This window comes from Octopus bimaculoides, chromosome 13 (genome assembly GCF_046866305.1).
Source record: "Octopus bimaculoides isolate indiv1 chromosome 13, ASM4686630v1, whole genome shotgun sequence".
In the NCBI taxonomy this organism is placed as follows: Eukaryota; Metazoa; Mollusca; class Cephalopoda; order Octopoda; family Octopodidae; genus Octopus; species Octopus bimaculoides.
Genome location: NC_142940.1, coordinates 64,416,885 through 64,433,450, shown reverse-complemented (window position 1 = coordinate 64,433,450; position 16,566 = coordinate 64,416,885). Strand labels below are relative to the sequence as shown.

Genomic DNA, 16,566 nt, shown 5'->3' with positions numbered 1-16,566 from the left:
AGTGTTTTACCAGTTTGTGGTGACTCACTCTCCTCAATTCCTACATATATCAGTACAACTCAAAGAGTTACGTACCTGATAACAATTGTTAACCCATTACAAACACAGGAGAACTGAACAGAACTAGAAAAACCCAGCCCAAACTCTTCCAGCCACACACACACATCTCTCCATATAAACCAAATAATTGACTTGATGCATCGCAGTTAAACCACTAGAATTTGAGGAGACTGTTGGATGCAGGAAAGTGGTGGAGAGTAATGATGAAAATCATTGTTGTGTATAATGTTACAACATTCTGTCTTACAACATTGGAATTCACTCCTCACACCACATTAGCATTCTCTCTCTCTCTCTGTATGTACATCATATACATATGTATGTGTGTGTGTGTATATACATATATATATATATATATATATATATATAAAACATCCTTATCACCAGCACCAAACTTCTGTTCTCCATGCTGGCATGGGCTGGATGGTTGAACAGAAGCTGACCAGGCCAGGAGCCATCCCAGGGCTCCATTGTCTGCTTCGGCATGGTTTTTATGCCCAAGGTGCCACGCAGTGGGACTGAACCCGGAACCATGTGGCTGGGAAGCAAGCTACTTACCACACAGCCATGCCCGACAGGTTTCAAATTTAAATAAGAACACTTTAAAGCAGGCAGCCAAAGATAATTTCACGTGGAATGATATTAAAAGGATTCAATAAAGATTATTACAAAATTACAACTTACATTTGCAAAAACGTCAGATCCTTCATCATAATCAACCATTGCAAAAAACAGTCGATTTGAATATTGTTGTGAATATCGCCAAGAATTGGCAAGAATGGTAAATTCTTCATTTGCATGCCTAAAGAATAAATTTAAAAAAAATAATCATTGTGATTCTGTAAATAACATAGTGTTCAGGATATTATGACACAGATTGCATTCAACCAGTTAATTCCTCAATTGTTGTAGGATAATCTAGGTGTACGTTTATATATCAACCCCTTTAGCATTCAAATTACTCTGGCAAATATATAATGCTTATTTATTCGCACCATCTTCTAACTTTGAAATTTTGATATGATGTGACTGTTTAGTTTTAGAAAGACATTGTAGAGTAGGTGTAAAAGGCCAGGTCTGGCTGGTTTGAACACAAGTGGAATATTTTGGCTGGATATGGCAGGTTTAAATGCTAAGGGGTTAATCTATCAATAAATTAATTACATAAAATATTCTTTTCTACTCTAGGCACAAGGCCTGAAATTTTGGGGGAGGGGGCCAGCCGATTAGATCAACTTCAGTACGTAACTGGTACTTAATTTACTGACCACAAAGAGATGAAAGGTAAAGTTGAGCTCAGCAGAACTTGAACTCAAAACATGCAGACAGATGAAATACCTCTCAGCATTTTGCCTGGCATGCTAACGGTTCTGCCAGCTCACTGCCTTAATTACATAAAATATTGATTTCAAATCTAATTTAATTATTATTTTTTCTTCTTGAAATAATACTTTAGAAAATATTTTAATGATTTAAATGTAAGCTTTTTTCTGAAAGATTCCAAACTGATAAAATTTTGTAAATCTTCAATTCATAAAATAAGGTTTTAAGAAAAATGAAATTTAAAGAAATTGAATCGTTAAAAAGATATTCAATCAAATAAAATTATTTGCTAATTGAATAATATGTTTGTTTTAAATTTCTATTTCTGATTTCCAATATAAAATATTCTTGTATTTCAAGACAGAAATCAAGTCACAAATGCACACAGACACATTCTCTTACTTACCTGCAAACTGTACACTGTCTTTGAGCTTGTAAAGCAGTTAACATCAAAATAACAGAATAATTTCTTGGTGCAGTTTTGACATATTGACGGAATTTATCACCATTTAAACGTAATACAACTTTCTTGGTATTCCATTCCATCATCTGTTGAACTTTCTCAGAGAGAAGGTCCTAAATGTAAAAAAAACAAAAATAAAAACACTTTAAAATTTAAAAAATAGAAGATTTTTCTCATTTTTATTAAAACTGAAGGAAGTTTTTTTCTCCTTTACTCATTTCAGTCATTTGACTGTGGCCATGCTGGGGCAAAACCTTAAAAAACGAATAGAGCCCAGTGCTTATTGTATTTTTGTTAAAGTCTGGTACTTATTCTATAAGTCTCATTTGCCAAACTACTAAATTATGGGGACATAAACACACCAACACCAGTTGTCAATCGGTGATGGAGGACAAACACAGACACATATATATACAACAGGCTTCTTTCAGTTTCCATCTTCCAAATCCACTCAAGTCTTTGGTCAGACTGAGGCTACAGCAGAAGACACTTGCCCAAGGTGCTACGCAGTGGCACTGAACCCAGAACCATGTAGCTGGGAAGCAAGCATCTTATCACACAGCATGTCTTACAGGGTCGATAAAGTAAGTACCAGATGAGGACTGGGGGTCAATATAACCGACGTACTCCCTCCTCCTACACTGCTGGCCTTGTGCCAAAATTTGAATATAATTATTGATAATAAAAACCAGAGGCAGATATGTGACCCACCACATTCCATAAGTGACATTGGGGGGGGGGGGGGGGGGGGGGGGTCTTTCTGCTATTTATAAAAGTTACTTGAAAGAGGAGGAGGAGGAATGGTAGCTGCCAGTTTCGTCAAATTGCTACAGTTGACAGCCTGTCTCAAATCTGAAGGGCAACACCAGAAGGATTAAGCATGGGCACAAAGGTAAGCAGGGGTCTGGTTTAGATATTTGCAACAGTATGAACTCTATTAAAAGACCAGATGATGATGATGATGATGATGATGATGATATGAAATTGGACAACATGTCTGAGAAAGGAAGTCTTTGTGTATGTGAGAAGGTGTGTGTGTGTGTGTGAGCGTTTAAGACAGAGCGTGTGAATGAAATTAGAACACAAACATGTAAATGTGTGTGTGTGCAGGAGGTGCAAAATGCATGCTATTGATGCAAATGTGTGATTTCACGTGTCTTGATGCACGACTATACACTTATGTATGTCAGTAATGTGCAGGCATGAGTGAGTGCAATGAATGTGCGTGCGTGCAGAGCATGTGGCAATGTGCGTAGTGCATGTGGAAATGAATGTTGAGCATGTAGCAGTGAGTGAGCATGCATAGATGTGCATGTACATACCTGTTTTGCATGTGCATATGTAGGTGCACACTGTGCGTGAATTAGTGTATGTACAAGCATGCATGTGAGTATATATGCATGTATGATGGATCTTGTGCGTCTGCACACATTAGAATGTGCAAGCATGAATGAGTGTATACACATGAATGAGTGAATATTTTGATGCATGTGTGAATATACGTATTTTTACGTGTAAAGATAAATTAGCTTGCGTAAGTCAATGTGCATGCAGTCCCAGTGCCAGGGCATATGCATGGTAGTACGACGATGTCTTTATGTGAAGTATGAATGTATGGATGTGACCTCGGCTACCATTAATATTTTATACATCACATAATTCACACAGAGTTGAAAATAAGGTTTTCTTATAGCTTTTCTAGGATTAAAATAATAGGATTGCATTTTCTCCAAGAATTCCGTATCATCATTTTCGACATCCATGCCAAGCATGGGAAGAAAACAATATAAGAATTATAACATTTGCAAGCATGGACATGCAGTCATGAAAATCATGTCATAACTGCTGAGTTCTGGGCTCAACAATAGCCACACAGGGACACACACATATACAGAGAGAGAGAGAAAGGCCGTGATGCAGATAAACACGGTTAGGCATGACTCATACACACACAGATATAAACAAAAGAGGAAAATAGAAATTCTCCATTACACGTGTTTCTTTTTCCAATAGGAATCACAAAGATTTATAGACATAAGAAATTTCCTATATTAGAGAAAATGCCAGACAGAGAAAATTATAAAGAACATTATAAAATTATAAATAAAATTCTCCGTCTAACAATTTCTCTAAAAGGAAATTTCTTAAATGTCTATATAACATGTAAAATCTTTGTGGTTTCTATCAGCAAATGAAACACGTATTACAGGCAATTTCCATTTCCCTGTTTTATTAATTTAGTAACTCTGCAATATTTCCACAATGCTCAGTATTAATGTGTATTTTGATTTACATACAACAGTAATAATGGATACATATTGATTGTAATAATGGGATCAACAGATGTGCTTCAGGAGCAAACAGCTGGGATTTACCCTAAACATTTCTATTATAGATTGATAAACACACACACACACACATACTCATATATCTACATTATAACTCTTGTCACCAAGGACCTAGTCCTGGGTGAAGAATTTAGAGTTCAAGTAGAAATTCAATTGAGCATTACTGTGTGTTTTCTATACTAAACATATCTAGCTCTGACCTATGCCCTGTGGAGTGAGTGAGTGAGTGTGTGTGCATGCATGTGTGTACACACGCACACATATCAGACTGTCAACTATTCATTACAACCAGATATGTACACTGGACTAAAAACGCAAATGGAATTCCCATTCATTTGCACAATGAAATTCTCTTCTGGAAGTGGAAAGAAGGTGCAGAGGATGAATGAAGGCCTGAATGAATGAGCAGCAGTGCACTGTATCAGTATTCAAGATATTGGGAAAACGAGAACCAGGAGCCACAGCACAATGCCAAGAACAGGCATGTTGTTGACTCAGGTGCAAAATTTGCAAAAGGCTTTTGGTGCTTTTGTTGCCAGAAGTTCAACATGTCATGTGCAAGTGCAAAAGAAGAATGGAAGAGATTAGATGAAAAGACCACAAAACTAGTTCCATGTGTGGAGACAGCATTCCTATGCAACCTGTAAAGATGTCTATGGAATAAAAACACCAAAGATGAAAATACCTCCTCGGAAATGGAGGTGCTGATGAGAGAAGGATAACGAATGGAGGAAGAGAAGCAATCTCAAAGAACTGATGAAAGCTGCAGCAGAATTTTGAGATTTAAGGGCTAGAGAAGGTCTGCAAGAGCCAGGAGGAGGAGGAGGAGGAGGAGGAGGAGGAGGAGGAGGAGGAGGAGGAGGAGGAGGAGGAGGAGGAGGAGGAGGAGGAGGAGGAGGAGGAGGAGGAGGAGGCGGCGGCCTAAGATTGCTTCTTCAAAGACCGCTTTTAGTTTGCCAGGAAACTATTCAAGCAGACAAGGTAACAGTTACAAAGAAGCTCTTGAACAGCATTTCATGATAGCTTACTCTAACTCTTTTGAGAGGCATGATTTGAGATCCGAGTGTGGTGAGTGTGAGTGGAGAGTGGAGTGTGAGTGGAGAGTGGAGTGTTATTTGTTGGCTTCCTACAGAGTCTCTTACTCTCACTTTCCTCTTCTTCACTGCACACACACACACCCTCTCTCTTCCTCCCCCTTCACCTCCACACAGGCTGCACCTTACAGACGTTTCTTTTTTTTCTCAATTCATTTCCAGAGGAAGGGACCCAGTCAAACTGCAAATGTTAAAAACGCATCTATGTGCATGTACATACATTCATATTTAGAGGCAAGCATGCGTGTATACGGGCAAACATCCATGTACGTACAGACGCAAGTGCAAGTATGAATGTGTGCGTGCATGTGTCATCACCATTTGACAACCAGTGTTGGTTTGTTTACATTCCCATAACCTAGCAGTACAGCAAAAGTTATCAATAGAATACCAAACTTAAAATAACTACCGGGTTTGATTTATTTGATGAAATCTTTCAAGGTGCTGCCCCAGCATGGCCCTTTATACAAAATATTTCAATTATTGCTTTTCTTTAAAAAAAAACTCCTTATTCGTAATATCATTTTTTTCACAACTGCCCCCCCCCCCCCTGCCCCAGTTCAGTTTTCATTTCAACACATTAAATCCACCCACTTCTCTCTCTCTCTCTCCCATACACACACACACACACACGCAGGTCAAGTTCCTTTTCTGACAATGTTCCAGTTTGTTTGATCTGCACACCAAGTGGTTTCTCTTCTCACTGAGTTGTATTGATGGTTCAGGCTAGCCTTGGGTTGTAAATCAATGTCAGTTTATGGATGACAGTGGATAAGCATGTTATCAAAGCTTGTTATTTATGAAAGTAGAGCATCAAAAGCAGGATACCAAAACAATAGCAAAAGCCACACACACACACAAAAAAAAAAAAAGATTTTCTCCTGAGAGCTGGAAATCTCAACAGCCTCAACACAAATGTACATATCCATCTTCATTAATAATTCATCTAACTATTCTACACAAGAGACACAAGTGGGGATGTTTTATGGCAAATTAATAATTGATATTATGAAATACAAAAAAAAAAAAAACCAATCTATTTATTTTCCCATCCAGTAATTTGGCAGAGGACGACATGAAGATGATGCTGCTTTCACTGCACTTCAATAATTAATTTCTATGACTTGCATTTAAAACTGTATTCTAGCGCTGTACTATAAACAGTAGCATTCCAAGACCATAGAAAGACGGTCGGGGGAAATTACACAACAGAGTTGACTTGAATGAGCAAATAAAGGAGTCTGTGTGAGATTACCTCACCTACAAGGAAAGCAGTATGCTCAGTCACACTGTACGGGCCTAAAAAACAAAAATCATTGGAGGCATCGGTTAATATAAGAATCTGGGATACACCAAGCCCGGAAGAAAAAAGACAAGATGATCCCAACTGGAAAGATTTGGGTAAAAGCACCCCCTACACTCACGGAATGGTTGGCATTAGGAAGGGCATCCAGCTGTAGAAACTCTGCCAAATCAGATTGGAGCCTGGTGTAGCCATCTGGTTTCACCAGTCCTCAGTCAAATTGTCCAACCCATGCTAGCATGGAAAGCGGACGTTAAACGATGATGATGATGATGATGATATATATATATATATACATATATATGTGTGTAAAATTTGTAGTTTAAGATATGGATTCAGAGAATTGACTGGCCATCACAGACATCTCTTACAGACTCACCTAACAGTCCACATAGTAACCCAATAGAGAGGAGTGTAAAGATTCAGAAGTCCATGCAGTTGAAACCCAGAAGATCCAATCCAATCAATGAAATTACTTCATGAGGAGGACATATATATATGTGTGTGTGTGTGTGTGTGTGTGTGTGTGTGTGTGTGTGTGTGTATGTATGTATATATATATATATATATATATATATATATATATATATATATATATATATATATATATATATATATATGCAGAGAAAGAGAGAGAGAGACTTGTTCAAAATTGATAGTTCACTCCATCATTAGCCATACTTTCTTGATATGTGTGTTCTTTAAAGTGACAAAACAATCTTTTTCTTAGCTGAATGCAAATAGCAAAAACATCTGAGAAATGACAGACTAAGTAATCTGCTTGAAATGAATATAAAAAAGAAAAAAGAAACTCAGCTACGTATATTGAAGGTTTTTTTTGTTCTTGTTTCTACATTGAAATGTTCTAGCATATCCTTGAGAAATAATTGAAAATATTTTCATCTATTCGTCCTAATGCTTTATTTTTCCCATATAATTCTTGCATTATGTCTCTATACATAGATATCTGTATGTGTGTGTGTATATATATATATATATATATATATATATATATCTCACAACTAGTTTTAATAAAGCTGCATTCATTGACATCTTTCCATTCTGTTGGCATTTCCAAACTTATTCCAAACTTATTCCAAGTCATATTGAAGAACTAAAACAAGCAAAAACATTAAATATTTCAAAGCAACAAGAAAATATCATTTCAAAATTTAATTTCTATTTGGTGAAAGATAATCTAAACGACATTTACACAATAAATTCCTTTTATCGGTGATAATTATCACATGCCTAGTTGTAATAAACATACAAACTGAATATAACAACACAACAACAAACAAAATATTTACCTAACTTTTATATCAGAATGAAATAATTTGTTTTACATGCACGCTTCCTGTTAAGAGATTATATTAAAAAGAAAAAAGAAAACCTCCACATATACGGCAGGTGCCATTCAGAGTTCTATATCACGTCAGACCTGCTAATTTCTCATGTGATTTGCATTAAAGCATCTAGGTTAAACAGTTTATGGAGTATAATAATATGAAATAAATTAATTTATGTAATGCTTAATGTTTAACATCTAGCAATTACCATTTTTTCATTTATACATATATTAACACCCAACAAATGGTTCTGCAGTTTTACATTTCCTGTATGACAAGATTATATCCTGAATCTTCTCGCTTTTAAAATAACTGAAGTATTAGACATTGGAAACCAATAGTTTGAAGAATGGGGAGAAAAAAATCTATAGAAATAATGGAATAATTTTTATTCTGAAGGAGAAAAAATATTACTATTATTATCATCATCAGGTTCCTGCAGCTAGTCACAAGAGAATATAACCTCCAGCCACCAGAAATTTAATCTTTGTCATATTTCTTCCCAATCCTTTGATTTCAGATCCTATTTTGAACTCCTGGTAATTCAGTCATTGATTTTTAGGCAGCTACAACTAGGCCATTATATAAAATTACCAAAAGCAAGCGTGTCCTAAATTCCTCAAAGCTTTTTGTATTTTATTTTTCTGGTAACTGTGTTCTTATTCAGTGATTTCTGCATAGGAGGTAATTCTACACTTGAAAAACCATGTACAATGTTAGCACAAACTATAAAAAGGAAATGATAAATATTTTCTAGCCAGGTAAAAACTCAAGAAAATAATGTGTCTCACTAAAGAGATACTAAACAACGGGAATTTGGGATAATCTATTTCCTCTCTTCCTCAATTTAACTCTGGAGAAAAAGTAGAAGCAAGGTAACATAGGTGTTTTAATTTTTAGTATGCAGTCTGTTTTGTTTTGTTTTTTTTTATTTGTTTTCTTTTCTTTTCTTTTCTTTCTTGTCAGTTTTACACCTGTTCTTACATGCGAACAGGAATTGGTTTCTGCAAATTGTAATAGTTGCATGTAATCTTTTAAGAAAGTGTTTTTATAGTTGGATGCACTTTTTCATTTAATCATTCTCCAAGGAAATGATTGAAGGAAATTCTCTTATTCAGTTAGGCAGGTTGAGGAAATGGTAATATGTCTTAACATTGAAGCATCGATATTGTAGTAAGAAGAGAAGCTGTTAGTCGATAAACCAATGTTAGTAAAATGTACAAAATAAGAGAGGTTTACAGAATTAAAACTCAATTTGACCCTGATATGAAAGTCTATTGGTCTACCAATTCCATAATAATAAAAAAACACTTATCAAGAACATTTTTTTTTTTTTCTACAAAAAAAAATTCAGATATTTTTTACAGAATTTTAAATAACAACAGTTTTGTTCTTTTTGAATCTTGTAAAAATGCCTGTCTTCTTTTTAACACAGTAGACACTATATAATCTATCAAGGTTAAATAGATTTTCTATAAGTCACTGTGTTTACAGGGACCCCCTACTTACATAACATGACTCACTAAAGTTGTTATCAGTTCAAATTTATAATTCTAAACTTGGAAATTAATTGATTAATGTCGTTAGAAGAAAGGTGAGAGATTCAGGAATTCTAAGCAGCTTCAAAGTCTTTCAAAGATAAACCGAGGACAGTAGAGACAGTGCATTTGGAGAAAAACCTAGTTTCAGCTGGAACTATTCAAACCAGAAGTCAAAAAGGTCAACATGTCAAGATATCTCCATAAAGTTCGACTGACAAAATCTGCTCTTCTCCAAATTATTCTCGTGTCACCTCAGCTCAATTCATTAACGAAAACACACATTAACTCATTACTTCAGTTAATGATGCTTTGCTGATAGTGTTGTTGCTTAGCTACACACCATCCCATCTGATATCCATGACAACATAATCTAATTCAAAGAATTCATCCTGGTTAAAGGCATATTTTCTCTGGGAAAATGAATGGTCAACTTAATATCTAAGTCAGTACAGGAGTCCCTAAATGGTTATTAGTTCTACCAGAAATAGCAGCCAATCCTTCAAATAACACCTTTAAATCTTAAAAAAAAAAGGGAGTACACATTGTTAATGTAGTCTTACTGATATCAGTGGGGGAAATGTTTGGTCAGTAACCAATCTTAACAGAATTTGAACTCAAGAAATGTGAAATGGAATTAGTGTAAAGTAAATCCAGTCTACTATTTCCTGCACCTACTCCACCACCATAATTTTTTAATAATTATTAAATTAATTTTAGAATCACGGTTAGCCTAGAATGGTGATATTTAACTCCCATTTCTATAATGCTAACATCAGAGACAGATTCCTCCCGGAGACATTGCTAGCCCAAAGCAAACTCGGTGCTAATTTCTTCATAACTAACATTATACAGGTCAACCAAATCTCTCACTTGATGGTATACAAGTAGTCATCATCATCATCATCATCCTTTAACATGTTTTCCATGCTGGCATGGGTTGGACAGTTTGATAGGAACTGACAAGCCAGAGAATTGCACTAAGTTCTGATTGTCTGTTTTGGTTTGGTGTCTGCTGCTAAATGCCCTTCCCAATTGCCAACCACTTTGCAAGGTGAACCAGTGCTTTATACATGGCACAAGCACAGCGGCTTGGAAAGTGTGCAGTAAAAAATAAATGAATCATAGTAATGTAGAATTTAACATCCTATCCTAATATAACAATGGAACATTCGCAATAAACGCCAAGCCAGCGCTCTTGCTGTTTAATTCACTTCTCCACTCTGCCACTCATACATAGCATTTTAATAAATAAATAAAAACAGAGACACTTTGGTTGAGAAGAATGAAAAGAGATTTTTCAAGGAATAGAATTACCTATGGCTTGTTTAATTGTATGGACAAGATTGGCTTATGGAAGTCATTTATTACTTCAAAGAAAAACTCTCATGCAAGGCAATATTGTAAGCTACAGAGAGATTATCCAGCAGCTTGATAAAGAAAAAAAAAAAGAAACTTGCAATAACATGACTCTGAAAAAGTCATGTTATTGCAAGCTGTGACTGCATCTCATTATTCTTACAGGCATTAACGATCAGAAAGCAGGTAGATTAACATACAAAATCAAACCAACAAGAAAGACGGATGCAGTTACTTAAACCTTCTGGAAATAGAAACCAAATCTTCCTCATATCACACAGTGCCAGCTTCGGAAAAACACATTAAACAGAGCTGGCTTAGATGCTACGGAATAAAACCCAGATGGCCACAGGCCGAATGCCTTCAAAGAGAGTCTGCACAATCAAGGTTTGGTGTTAGACTTGTTAAACAACAATGCAAACAAGAAATTCTAACTAACTTTTGGATTCCAGGCAAGTCTAATTGTGAACAGTTTTAATATGCCCAACCCACAGTTATTAAATGAGTTGTGTGTGTGTGATAGCGATGTATATGTGGAAAAAGTATGAGAAAGAGTGTGTGCATTGGGTAATTATGAGATATTTTAGTGGTCTTCATAAAAAAGAATTTATTTGCTGACACAATTGATGAGAAGCTATTAAAGTGTTTAATGTATGAAGCCCTGTTGGGGGAAAACATATGTTACACATGGCAACATCACAAATGATATAAGTAAAAGCTATAGAGATTCTGATTCTTCAAGTGGATTATGGAAAAGAAAAGTAATCTGTTAAATAGATTATCAATAAACTTAGAGACATTGGAAAGAAATGAAATTAAAGAAACAATTTGTTGAATTACACATTCCTTTGTTCAGTTTGAGAGAATTCTAGACAACAAAAACTAGAGCAGATTAAAGAGATCAGCTATGTCTATTCAGTTCACGAATGTATAGCAGTAAAAATCTGATACCTACATTCTGTATGCGGTTAATGACTCAACTCCTCCCGATTTCAATTGTCAAGAGAATTCTAGGAGCCACATGGGAACTCCTGACTGTCAAGCCATTGTTAGTGACCAGCTAGAAATAGGTAAACCTCTCCAAAATCAGAAAGCCTTCTGTCTTTGAAAAGCAATTACACTCTGAACAATATAATTAGAATGAGATTTACACCTGGAGTTTAACACCTTACTTTTGAAAAATACAATATAGGCAGAGGTGTGTCTGTGTGAATAGGCACAGGTATGTCTGTGTGAATAGGCACAGGTGTGGCTGTGTGAGAAGAAGTTTGCTGCCCCACCACGATTACAAGATCAGTCCCACTGCATGGCACCCTGGACAAGTGTCTTCTACAATAGCCTCATGCTGACCAAAGTCTTGTGAGTGGATTTGGTAGATAGAAACTGAAAGAAGCCCATCATATATGCATGTGTATGTATGTCCCCCACCACTGCTTGACAACCAGTATTGATGTGTCTATGTCCCATAACTTAGCAGTTCAGCAAAGGAGACTGGTAGAATTATTTCTAAGTGCTGGGGTTGATTCCTTCAATTAAAAATTCTTCAAGGTGGTGCCCCAGCATGGCCCCAGCCTAATGACTGAAACACAAGTAAAAGATAAAGGATGTGTGTTAAGGAAAAAGAGAAGCAGGAACATCAGATGGAAGCAGGGGTTGTTATAGCAACAAGAGACAAGATAAAGAGAAGAGAGACAGCTTATCAATGAGCTAATGTTTGTAGTGTGTTTTTGTGTGGGTTTGCGATAGCACAGTCCCAGGTGTGCAATACAACACACGCTGGGGCCTTTGTCAGCAGCCGATGGTTCCGACATTTCCCAGACCAGTGACAAAAGGCTTAGACTTGAAGGTACGGTTTCTGCAGTGTTATATAGTGACGTGAGGTCATTAGAAGACATAACCAGATGAGATTTGGGGGGGGGGGGGGGGGTTATCAAGTGTACCACCTCTGAAAGTTTTAGTTGTATGTCATTCGCATTACATCAACAAATGTGTGGCAAGGTTGTTTCTTTGTAGTGACGGCATCAAGAGATTTTCAACGGCAATAAGGTTATGCTTTGAGTGTTGTCAAGTTCACTGTTCTGTGCATGTCTGGCGTGAAGTGTCTAGACTACAAGACCATTATAAATTGGGATTTGCTGAAAGAAAATATGTTATCTGACTGTCTTTTTTTTAAAAATAGATGCCAAGTAAAACATTGTCGATTGCAGAATGGTGTAAAATCTTTTAATATAGTTGTACAGAATAAAACAAGTCAATGGCAATAAAGCAAAACTTGCTAGAAGTAGATTGTTTTCCTTTGAGAAACCCACAGCAAATGTTTTGAAAATAAACTTTAAATTTATAGGACTGCAGTCACAGCAATTGCCTTTTATTTTTTCAAGACAAACAGCTGTATACCATTATCTATTACATTAAATTGCTAACGACAGATTCCTGTGGTGTAAAAAAAAATCTATCACATTGTGAGAAGAGGAAGGGAAACGTATGAGAGTGCAAAAGAGATTCAAACAAATACCACTGGCATATGCACAGACACACACACAAGCAGGTGTGTAAGAGAAAGTAGGTGGTATGCATATATGTGCACACACCATTAGCCTTCATGTGTGTGCAAGTGTGTTTATGTTTGTGTGCATATGCTAGAAGCACTTGTTTGACTTTCTCTCTCTCTCTCTCTCTCTCTCTCCCTCTCACTTTCTCTCTGTCCCCCTTTCTCTCTCTCTTTAATCTGATGCTTTAATGCATGCATCTTAGAGCAAGTCATTGCTGTGAAGATTCAGCATCTATCTACCATTTACCTAGCTATTAAATTAAAGCACTAACAATAGATTCCTGTGGTGTAATAAATCACTGTGGAAAGGAGATGGTAAAAGTGTGAGTGCAATAGAAAGAGAATGATTCAAACACGCATACTCTTGTCATTCTCTCTCTCTCTCTCTCTCTCTCCCTCTTACACTACTGGTATGTGCATCACTCACACACACATGAACATTATTGGTGAACGCACACACACAAATGACAATTAGCTGTATGCGTGTACAAATTATGAAGTCATTCACAGCCAGAGTAGCCGAGTGGAACCTGTTTGACTGAAGGCTTAAAAGTAGTCCCTGGTTCAATCCATGATTCTGACCTGTGAATTAGGCTCTGGTCTGTTATTGACATTATTACAATATATGTCTTTATAATCTGTCTTGTATAGCAATGGTGACTGAAAGCAGTTTCAACTTATAACACAATAAGATGTATAACCAACATTACGGTAAGATTATTCTGCAAAATAAGCTGCTTCAGACTTCAGATTAGACATGTGGCAGGAGCAATGTCCGAGCTAAACCGAAAGTAACTCAGTGCGACACATCTATTTTCTTCACCCCATCCCCAACAACACTGAACTCATATCTTCTGTGCTCTACTCATTCCCTGTCTCTAGTCATCTGTCACACTATCTTCACTCACTACACTTCCCATCCTGTCTCACATTCATGTTGTAACTGGACCTCCCATGTCTCAGGTGGGCAAACCATGTGTTTACCTCGTCAGCAAGACACCTGCTCCTCTCCCTCCATCATAGTTTCTTATTCCTCCAGTCTATACTCCGCTTAGTTGAGGGGTCTTATCTTGCAGGTACATGGCAACTTCACCAGTGCTGGTCATCATCATCATCATCATCATCCAGTATTTTAAATTCAGGTTTTGTCCCCGTTAACAGGGGTGGCTGGATCGCCAACTTGCTCAGTTTTGGGCGTCCTCCTTTTTCAAACCAACCCTCCCAATCTCCTCCTCCACCTGTCCCCTCCACCTTTTCCCCGGTCTACCTCGCTTTCATGCTCCATTTACCTTAAATGCAATCACCCTCCTCAGAACATGCTCTTCATCCCTCCTCAACACATGCCCATACCACCTCACTCTATTCGCCCAACCATTCCGCCGATTCCTCCAACCCCAGTATTCCCTGAAAATCCTCAGTGCTGGTGCCATGTAAAAAAGCACCCAGTCCACTCTGTCAAGTGGCTGGCATTAGGAAGGGCGTCAAGCAGTAGAAACCATGCCAAAGCAGACGCAGAAACTGGCAGCGGCCTCTGGCTAATCTTTTCTCGGTCGAACTCTCTGGCCTACGCTAGCATCCATAGTAGCCTGACAGAGCAGGCCTATAATCAAAAGTGTTCCAGTTGCAACCATTTATGAGATAGATAGATAGATAGATAGATCAAAACAGAAGTCAAATCACAATCAAATGGAAAATGTAGTTGTGGCCAATGCCAGTGCTGCCTGACTGGCTCTCATGCTGGTGGCACGCAGTAAGCACCATTCATGTGTGTGTCATTGCCTGTGCTGCCTGGCTGGCTCCCCATAGCGGTGGCACATAAAAAGCACCATCTGAACATGGTCGATGCCAGCCTCCCCACCCCAACTGGCTCCTGATCACAAATGGAAAACAGTTGTGATTAGTGAAGGCTGCTCTGAGGCTAATCAACATTATTGAAAAGTTACATAAGAGACAACCAAGAACACTGCTGGGAAACAATTATGGGAAAAAGAAAAAAGGTGTTACTGTGGAAACAAGTTACAACTGAACAGGAAATAGATTAAAAGCAAAAATTGGTCGCTAGCAGATGTACAGTGGCGACAGAGTCTTCAGTGAACCAGTTTCAAAACCCAGTCATGTCTGTTTTACTTCAGACATTCCACCTCATCCTCCACCCCCACCCCCATTTCCTATCCTCTATATTAGGTTTCAGTGAACTGTGTCAGCAATCCAGTTTCAATCCATGCCCAGATCCAATTCATTTTCTTAAGCAACATCCCCTTTACTTTGTGTCTCTGAGAAATCATAAGGAGCCTCTGAGTGGTCATTTAAACTGTTAGAAACAGCAGTCAGATGCCTTCAAATGAAGCCCTAACGTCCTAAGGAAATGGTACAAATGAAAATGTAGCCTTACATGGATGTCATGGAAGGAACGCCTCTAACCATGGATCTGCTAGATCAGAACTGATTTGAAGCTAAACAGATCAGGCCATCCATCACCAGACAGATCAAAGGCTTTCCACTGATGACCGCTGGGTCTCTCTCTCTCTCTCTCTCTCTCCAAAACAGAGGGCCAGCTAGATGTCGATTTAACTGTTATTTCTAGCAGTTGGAGTAGCTAGGTACAAGCTCCTTTATTGTTATCACTATAGAATAGAAGGCCGTATTATGGAATTATTTTGACTCGTATCTTCAACATTAGAGATTCGAAATCTGCACCAGAAAACGCAGCCTTTCATCTATTAAAGGGTCGATAACAAATAAGTATTGATTATACACTAGGGAAGATTTGATCGACTTCTTTGAATCCCACCCCACAACAGATGTGAAACCTTTGACCAATATAAAACAATGGTCTCAAACATGAAACGTGTACAGCGGTATTTGGCGGTGGGGGTAAGATGGTAAGGATATAATTTGAGAGACTTGGCAGCTATTTCTAAAATGTCGTGTAACCACGTAGAGCTCCTGCATCGGATCGGGAGTACCGAAAAGTATTGATGGCAGAGGTCAGTCGTTTCGGTTCTGGGAAACTGTGTGAAGGATGGAGGAAAGAAGAAAAGAAAAAGAACCAAGGGAACATCTACGAGGACACCGCTAAATTTCTTTCAAATCACAATGGATAATGTAAAACTGATTACTTTCATCCAAAATATATGGTGTTATGTCTACGTTAGAATTATTATTATTATTATTATTA

General features: G+C 37.5%; 1 protein-coding gene across 2 annotated transcripts in view; it reads right to left on the bottom strand.

Moving 5' to 3' along the window:
- The window catches only part of LOC106867772 (dolichyl-diphosphooligosaccharide--protein glycosyltransferase subunit TUSC3), a 50,244-nt gene that overhangs the window by 29,703 nt on the left and 3,975 nt on the right, over window positions 1-16,566 (bottom strand). For both annotated transcript variants that reach the window (XM_014912751.3, XM_014912752.3), the window contains exons 2-3: window positions 1,790-1,959; window positions 745-862 (exon numbers count right to left, since the gene is read on the bottom strand). In XM_014912751.3, the coding sequence (XP_014768237.1) occupies window positions 745-862; window positions 1,790-1,959 (288 nt within the window). The remainder of the gene's footprint in view (window positions 1-744; window positions 863-1,789; window positions 1,960-16,566) is intronic.